The sequence below is a fragment of the Carlito syrichta genome, unplaced genomic scaffold (genome assembly GCF_000164805.1).
Source record: "Carlito syrichta isolate Samal-C Ts95f unplaced genomic scaffold, Tarsius_syrichta-2.0.1 Scaffold123424, whole genome shotgun sequence".
Taxonomy (NCBI): domain Eukaryota; kingdom Metazoa; phylum Chordata; class Mammalia; order Primates; family Tarsiidae; genus Carlito; species Carlito syrichta.
Genome location: NW_007067520.1, coordinates 3314 through 12143, shown reverse-complemented (window position 1 = coordinate 12143; position 8830 = coordinate 3314). Strand labels below are relative to the sequence as shown.

The following is an 8830-nucleotide window of genomic DNA, read 5'->3' as shown; positions in this document are numbered from 1 at the left end:
TAGGCGGGTCTTGAACCCACGGGCTCAGGTAATCCACTCACCTCAGCCTCCCAAAGGTGCGGGATTACAGGCTGAGCCACCAAGCCCGGCTGAGAGAAGTCTTATGGGGACAGTTCATGGCCCTGCTCTATTCCCTTATTGGACAGATGAAGAGACCGAGGTCCCACCGGTGGAATTCAGTGTGGAATTTGAAGCACACGCCAGAGGTCACTGTCCTTGCTCCACAGGTACAGCAGAGGTTGTCTCTGGGTTTCTGACTGTGGGGAGGGGTAGAGGTGCTCATGGCATATAGTGCCTATGCCAGGGCAAGTAAATGTCCTCCATCACAAAGAACAGTTGCATCAAAAATGCCAGTAATGCCTTATGGAGAAACATTGCCCGAAAGTGATTTTAAAGGAAAGATGGGCCTTTAAAATGGGTCTTGTCTTCTTGAGTCTTCACTCTGTCATGTACTCAGCTCTGGTGAGGACAGGCTATGGTCTTTACTAAATCTTGCTAGGCTCAGTTTCCTCACTGGGAGTTGTGAGGGCGAGCAGCCTGACACAGAGGAAAAGCTTCCATTTACTCCACTTGCCCCTCCAGCCATGCTGTCCAGTTTATGCTCTGTCTTGTCTCTGGACCTGAGCCACACTGTTTCTTTTGCCCAGAACACTCACCTTGCACCTTAAACTCATACTTTAGGACCTAGCCTCATCCAGAGTCTAGATTCATCACTGAGCTCTCATAGCTTCCTGCATTTCTCATCTGGAATACCTGTACCTATAGTTCCATAAATATTTGTGTAGTTATGTGTGAAGGGTTCATGTTCTGTGCTAAATTGTTGACACTGGACCACCCCTTCTACTTCTCAGCTCAGAGTTCCCTCACCAGTCCTGTGGTTCTGCACTTTCCCTGAGATGATTGTCTGAGGTACTAGAAGCTGTCTAGCTGGAGGAGGATCAGGAAACATGGTTAGGTCCAAGTAGAAACATCTGAACTTTCTCATTCTTCTAGATCTTTAGCACAGAGCCCAGGTGCCCATACATAGCACTACCAAGGCAGGTCTCTTGAGCAGAGGGGTGTCTCAGAGGTGGGTACCTTAGCCAGGTTGCTGATGGAGACAGTCATGGTGAAACAGATTGGGTATATGGGAGCCATAATCTCAAGGAACATGGCTACATCGTTGAGGATGTCAGCAAAAAGCCTGGGGAGGGATCAAAGGTTAGAGATCAGAGGTAGGATACAGGCCTTCATAATAGAAGAATCACCTTCTCTCTACCTCAGCCTTTTCTTACCTCCACTGCTTGGCATTGCAGTCCAGTTTGCTCCTGTTGGGGAAGAGAGGTTACTGCAGTTTGGATTTAAGGAGAACACACATCCTATGGGCAGTGTGGGGTGTCCTAGGCCATGGTAAGGTCTGAAGGGCTCAGGAAACCCACACTCCCTGGAGAGACATCTGTCCCCACATCCTGGCACTGCTCCCTGAAATGCCACCATTAGCTGGTGGACCTTCAGTGATTCCCCTTCCAGAATTTATGATTTACCAAAGAAAAAGCCTGATTGGCTGTTCTGCAGCCTCTGACCATTCTTTGAGGAAGGCTACTCCTGGGTTCCTCTGCCTTTCTCCTCTTCTTGCTTCAATGAGAGTACCCAGCAAGAAGTCCATATATTTTGACTGGTAAACACTTTCCTGTAACCCTCCAGATTATGGATAACTATTCCAGACAGGGGATATAATTCCCTTGGATAACATGAAGAGTAGGGGGAAAAGGCCAAGAGAAAGAGTTGGGATCCAATACCTAGGCCTAGAGTACTTCCATAGCACCATAGATGGCTACCTCATTTGCCCCTCTTTGTCAGGCAGTGACTGCCTGGCCTGTGCACACTGGGGACCACTTCTCCAAAATCCCAGTGGCAGGAGGTACTGCAGCCCCCAGCTGCACAGAGCCCAGGCCAGAACTTCCAGTATTAGGCCTGAGACTTAAGCTGAAATCTCCTGGAAGGAAAGTAAACATTCCGGAGTGAGGTATCAGATATACATGGGAACCCCTGAGCAAATGGGCCTTGTCTAGGCTTCTGCCCAATGAACCAGCCTGATATCATGGAAAGAGTACAGGCTTCAGGTTCAAATCCCATCTCACTAGTTACAAGCTGTATGACCTGGGCAAGTAGCTTCCCTCCTCTAGGTATGTTTTTCATGTATAAAATGAATTGGAATATACAAAGTACACATGGGGTACAGTTAAAGCTGTTAATGAAAGCTAGTGTTTACTAAGCTTATTAGGCACTACGCAATATATTAAGCACTTTGCACAGACTATCTCACTGAACCCTCACAACCACAAGTAATGGCTGATACTATTACTATCATTAATATCACCACTGGGGAGAGTTGCCAGAAATTTGCTGACTGGGAAGACAAACTCACCCCTTCCACCAGGCAAAGACAATGCGGCCCAGCATGCCAGTTGAATCTGGAAGAGAGAAGGTTCGGGTAAGGAACAAGGAAGAGGTTTGGGAGCTGTGGGGCCTGGCAGACTCTGGCACTGAATTAGCTGATTAACCCTGGGTCATTCCCCTGGAAGCCTCTTTCACAACAGTGAAAAACCAGTGAACTACAACCACTCACCATCGACACAGGTGAATTCTTGCATTATAATCTTGCATGAAAAAGTAACTCACGAAGGTCACATACAGTACAACTTACTTTTCAAAAAGCTCTACAACAGCTAAAATTAAACAATATTTAGGAATATATAGCTATGTGGTAAAACTACTAAAAAAAGGCAGAAACTCTTAGGTGGAAATTCAAAGGTTACTGATGAAATTGTAGCTCTTAGGCTGGGTAGTGGTTTCACAGGTGATCATTATAGTACAAATAAATAAAAAAAGGGATTTGAACTGTAGGTTGGTGACAGAGAGAGTTGAGGGTACAGGGCAGAGGGAGAAGCCTCCTCAGGCTGGGCAGAGCAAGAGAAGTCTCCTGAATCAGTTGAATTTTCATTTGTACAACAAATGAAAATTACCTGGCTACTCTGTGCCAGGTAATTTGTTAGGCACGTGGGATCCCATAGTGACCAGAGTCATGATTTGAGTCACAAAATCCAGCCTGAGAGCAGAAAGCAATAACTATGAAAAATACTGACTTAGACCAGAGATTGGTAAACCATGCCTGCAGGCTTCTGCTTCCTAGTTTTGTAAATAAAGCTTCACTGGCACACAGCTGTGTCCATTTGTTTACAGATTTTTTTTTTTTTTTTTTGTTGGGATCTTACTCTGTTCCCCAGGCTCACTGCAGCTTTGATCTCCTGGGCTGAAATCCCACCTCAGCCTCCTAAGTAGCTGGGACTGCAGGCATGAACCACCACCCTTAGCTATTTTAAAAATTATTTTGTAGACATAAGGTTTCACTATGTTGCCTGTGCTGGTTTTGAAATCCTGGCCTCAACTGATCTCCTGCCTCAGCTTCTCAAAGTGCTGGGATTACAGGTATGGGCCATACCTGGCCTGTTCACAGATTGTCTGTGGCTGTTTATGTGATACAACAGCATTCAGTTGCTGCTCCAGCTAAGACTGTAAGGCCTGCAAAGTGCAAAATATTTGACATCTGAACCTTTACATAAAAGTCTGCCAACTTAGGCTATCCTTTATATTGACAGTAGCACCTAGTAAGTCCAGCAGGCAGATCTCATAGAAGGAATATTTTACAACCAGGCAAGTAGGAGGGACTCACACAGTGGACACTGAAAGGACAGATATTATGGTCAGAGGATTCTAACTTTTTTAAGTTTAAGAGCATTGACCCTGAAGTGGAGAATGTAAGGAGAAAGGAAACTAGGCTGTGAGAAGAAGGGCTGGGAGCGTCCCACAATATATAAAGATGATGACATAGTCCAACTGTCCCCATTCCTCACTGAAAACAGATGCACTCAGCGCTTTCCACAGCTTCTATTCTTGAGCACTGAAGCCTTCTAACAGACATGCTTAACCCACCCTGAACTTGAGGGACACTGCCGAGCACTCTGGCTGACACCTAAAATACCTATGATTTTTCTTAAAGCAGGATTTATTAAGAGGACAGAAAAGTTCCCACAGTGGGAGGGAACCCGAAGGGGTTGCCCAATACCTATGATTTTTAATCTTCACAATAATCCTATGAACTTGGAAGGGATCACTTCCCTTCACTGAAGCTCAGAGAAGACAGGTGATCGAAATTAGGACATTTTAAGAGAAAATGTGGATTTCTAGCCTTTTTGCACAAAATTACTTAAAATACTGTATAAAGTTACCTTCAGGCTATGTTTTTAAGGTATATATTAAACATAAATGAATTCTGCTTAGACTTGGGTCCCATCCCCGCAAAATCTCACTATGTATATGCAAATATTCAAAAATCCAATCTGAAATCCCAAACACTTCTGTTCTGGTCCCAAGCATTTCGAATAAGGGACATTCAACCGGTACAGGTAACATGGTGGTATGACATGAAAGCATCAACAACTGACTCAAGTTCCAAATGCATTCCAAAAACCTACTCAACAGGAGAGCAAGTAAAAAGATCCAAATTAAGCACAGAGTGGTGGTATGAAAATGGACTCTGGAGCTAAACCACCTCGGTTCAAATCCATACCATACCACTTACTGGATGTGTGACCTCGGGCAAGTTACTATGCCTTAAGTTTTCTCATCTGTAAAGTAAGGATAATGGCAATTCCTAGCTCAGAGCTATTGTGAAGACTGAGTCAATACATATAATATGCACTGTTTGCATGAACTATTATTATTACTAAAAAAAGAGACAGCCAGTACACCAAGACACAGCTGCATCAACCCTTCTGCTAGCAAGCATCGCCAGATAAAGCTTCTTTTCAGTGTCAACTCATTTTGCTCAGTCTTTTTTTTTTTTTTGAGTTGGAGTCACCCAGGTTGGAGTGCAGTGACATGCTCACAGCTACCCCAGTGTTGGTCTGCTGGGCTCCGGCGATCCTTCTGCCTCAGCCTTTTAAGTAGCCGGAAATACAGGTGCGCGCTACCATGCCTGGCTAATTTTTTACTTATTGTAGAGACAAGGTCTTGCCAAGTTGCCTGGGCTGGTCTTGAACCTGCGGGCTCAGGTAATCCACTCGCCTCGGCCTCCCAAAGTGCTGGGATTATAGGCTGAGCCACTGAGCCCAGCCAGTTTTGCTCAATCTTAATGGCAAAGATGTAAGCAGGGCCTCCTGATTCTCCAAAAGATCCAGGGAGGTTCACCAGAGATGTGCTCAGGCTGATGCTAGGAGTGGAATGAGCCTCCCCTTGGGTCTGTATTGGGAACAGTAATGAAAGACAAAGGACAGTGGAGACAGCCATGAGACCTCATAATGCGAAACACACAGTAGTTTCCCTTTTCTTCTCTCGCTTCTTCACTCTCTAAGTGGCATAGGTACCATATCTTTTTTTCCTTAGTGATTTTTAAAAAAAGTTGTATATACTCAGCAGATGGTCACTATAGTATTTACAGCATCATCTAATATACCAGAGATACAGAATACCTTTCCTTCTTTCCAGAATCTCCTTTCTCCTACTCAGGACCAAGTATTCCCAACACTCCCTCCCCCCCAACCAATTTCCTCATCCTTGGGCAGCTGGCAGTTTTAGTCAATAAACCGCATTCTCATGCAATCTTTCACAGAGAGACCAGGGATAGTTAAGTTAGGGATTTGGGATCCAGATGACTTAGGGACTCTGTATGTATGTACGTCCGTATGTATGGGGAATGGGGTGCGGCTGGTAGGCTGGGGAGTAGAATGAGCGTCTTCCAGCCGTGGGAGCCAAGACTGGAATACAAAGCACTGCTCTACGCACTGGGGGGGACTTGCCCATATCCTATCTAATCAGGCACGAGTCCATACATATACACACATCAGAACCCAGAGAGGGCAACAGGTGAGGCTCCAGGGGTCCAGCTCACCTTTCACGAGCCAGGTGGCTGCGGCAGCTGTAACTGAGGCTTTTGAGTTTCCCACCCCTATGCCCAGCAAGACTGCCTGGGTGGCCAGGGCGCCGGAGAGGCTGGAAGCAAAGGCCTGGAGAAGAAAAGAAGCAGGGTAAGGAGGGGGCGCAGGAGCATGGAGATCTACGTCCTGTCACCGGCCTTCTTGGCGTTTGAGCTAGGACAGGTGAGTGCCCGGCTCTGGGCCTCACGCTCCCGTCTATAAATGGGGAGGGCGACGTGGCCCGCACTGCACCCTCAGCCCCGGCTAAATGTCGCCCCCTACCGCGGACTGCGGGGCCGACCTGCACGGAATCCCATAGCTGGTAGGGCACATAGTCCGGGCTGACGCTGTCAGGAAAGCCCTGTGGCAGGAACACGGCCCGGAGAGCGGAGAGGGGACGCGAGGCAGCCCGGGGAACCAACGCTCTTCTCCCATCTTGTTCTTCGGGTCTCGCAGGGAAGACCCCGAAGAATCCCCAGTGGCCCCATTCCCCGGCCTCCCACTGCAGGCTCCCGTCAGCGGCGGCACTGCAGCCTCGAGCCGTCCCGGAACCGAAACGCTCGGAGCACAGCGGGGCCTCGAAACCCGCCGCGTCAGCCATCCCGATTTCCTGCGTCAGGCTCCGGCGGGGGGAAGGGGCGGCCGGGGGACGCTTCCGGCTTGGCTACGGCGGCTGCGGAGGGGCAATCTTCCTGGGAGAGGGCGCCCGGTCTCCGCCTCCTCCTTTGTTAACTCGCGAGTCCAGACTGTTCCTCTCTGGCCTCCGGGCCCTGCTCGGACACTTCAGCACTGGTCTGGCTCTTTTTCTAAGTAGTGTTCAGTAGTTCGGCCGCAGGCGCAGGGGGTCCTTTGGCCTGCCAAGTTCCCGAGGCACCTGAGTGTCCTTGTGACTCGCAACTTCCTGTGATGGGGAGAAGGAAAGAGGGCGTCCCTAGGGAGACCCGGTTTGGTCAGGTCACAGGATGTTTTGCTGTGTGACTTTGGGCACGTCAGTGTCTCTCTCTGGGCCTCAGGTGCTTTCTTTGCTGTGAGAGCTGGGACTATATTTTTATTCCTTATTTTATCCCTGGTACCACCTAACACGCACATAGTAAGTTCTCACAAGATATTTATGAATGAAAGAAGGCATGATGAGAGGAAATTGACCAGATGAGACCCTCTTAGACTTCTCAGTTGTGTGTGTGTGTTTCCTTCTGAACGTCCCAGGCCTAGACTAGAAATTCTTCTGAAAGGATCCCAAGGCATGAGAGAACCAAGGAATTGCAATAATGTTGTCAGAAAACAAGAGGAATAGGCAGAAAATTCTTGTGTGTGTGTTTACCGGAGGAAAGGGTCCATGAAATTGGAGGTAGAGTCCAGAATGATTATTTACCAGCTGACCTCCTTTTCTCTTTCCCGTTCTTCTTCTCATCTTGTGCAGCGTAGCCACTGCAAAGGTAGACATTTGCCAAAAAGCGTCCTCTTTTTTTTTTTTTTTGGAGTTGGAGTCTCACTCTGTCGCCCATACTGGAGTGCAGTAGCCGCTCCCGGCCACCGCAGCCTCGACCTGCTGGGCTCCGGTGATCCTTCCACCGCAGCCTTCCAATAGCTGGAACTACAGGTGCGCGCTACCACACCCGGCTAATTTTTTGATTTGTTGTAGAGATGAGGTCTCACCAAGTTGCCCAGGTGGGTCTCGAACCCGCGGGCTCATTTTTTTTTTTTCTTTTTAAATCAGAAAAGGAAATATCCTGGCTTCTTGGCCTGGCATTCTTGGACCCTCACAGTTTGACCCCAAATGACAACTTCCTACTCGAAACTTCTGATTCTCCCATGAGTTTTTCCTCATAGACTTCAGCCTGGAATGCCCTTCTACTCTGCCTCACCTTATCTGTCCCATGTGCAGTCTCTCTGAGGCTAAGATAAACCTGATAACTTCATTACAAAAAAATTCAAATTTCAAGATACAGAAGGCATAGACACTTTAACATTTCTGTAATGTTTTCTATATTGAGGTACTGGTTTGAATAGAGGACAAAAATAAAAGAAGATTTGAAAACTAGGTGTTTTTTAAAAATGGACTGAAACATGTACTGGAAAACACTTTAAGAACCTTTGTAAAATAACATCAACTGAGTGTGTAAATATGTCTAGTAAAGAAACAATTAGAATTCTGTAGAGTTAATCGCAAAGTGCTTTTGGGGAGGACATGAGTTAAATCAGGGTTTAGTTAGAGGATGGATGCTAGGTTGTCACAGAAAAGGTTAATTTAGGTAGAGACAAAGTTTCCAATGGAATGAAGGAATTGGGAAACTTATTTTTACCAGTTTGAGAGCTAGGATTAAAATTCAGAATAACCTGGTAAATTAGAGAATTAGAAATAAAATACAGTACTTTTATATTTATGTTTAAAAATTTTTATTTCCAAGAATATAGGTCAGAAAAGAAATAAGCAGAGAAAGGTGGAAAACAACTTGCATACAAAATAAGGAAAGGAATATTTCTTTCTGAATATGACTAGAAAGTCCAGTGAATGGAGTCTGTAGTAAGTGTATTCTGAATTTGAGTTGGAAATGAAACACTGTAGTTAAAATGGCAAAACATTATGCAAGGATACTGAGGGATTCCTTTTCCTTTCATAATTAAAATTCCTATTTTGGTACTTAGAAGTAGTGACTAGTACACAAAATTATAAATCTTATATATAAATAAATGCTAAAAGTAACAAAAGGATATAGATTACATTTTCTTCATTTACTTTGTAAGTTTCACTTGCATCTAATTCATCTTCAGGTAGCCTTAAGATGTAAATTACCATCCCATCTACGTCTACCATAGGGAATTGAACTTTCTTTTTTCTTCTGAAAACTGGCAAGTTTAAAGAACCCTACCAAATA

The 8830-nt window shown here is 45.9% G+C and overlaps 1 protein-coding gene across 1 annotated transcript in view; it reads right to left on the bottom strand.

Moving 5' to 3' along the window:
* The window catches only part of CUNH16orf58 (chromosome unknown C16orf58 homolog), a 12782-nt gene extending 6222 nt beyond the window's left edge, over positions 1 to 6560 (bottom strand). The window contains exons 1-5 of the mRNA XM_008048413.2: positions 6256 to 6560; positions 5930 to 6044; positions 2408 to 2453; positions 1275 to 1307; positions 1078 to 1183 (exon numbers count right to left, since the gene is read on the bottom strand). Of these exons, the coding sequence (XP_008046604.1) occupies positions 1078 to 1183; positions 1275 to 1307; positions 2408 to 2453; positions 5930 to 6044; positions 6256 to 6555 (600 nt within the window). The 5' untranslated portion in view covers positions 6556 to 6560. The remainder of the gene's footprint in view (positions 1 to 1077; positions 1184 to 1274; positions 1308 to 2407; positions 2454 to 5929; positions 6045 to 6255) is intronic.
* Between the last annotated feature and the right edge of the window lie 2270 nt (positions 6561 to 8830).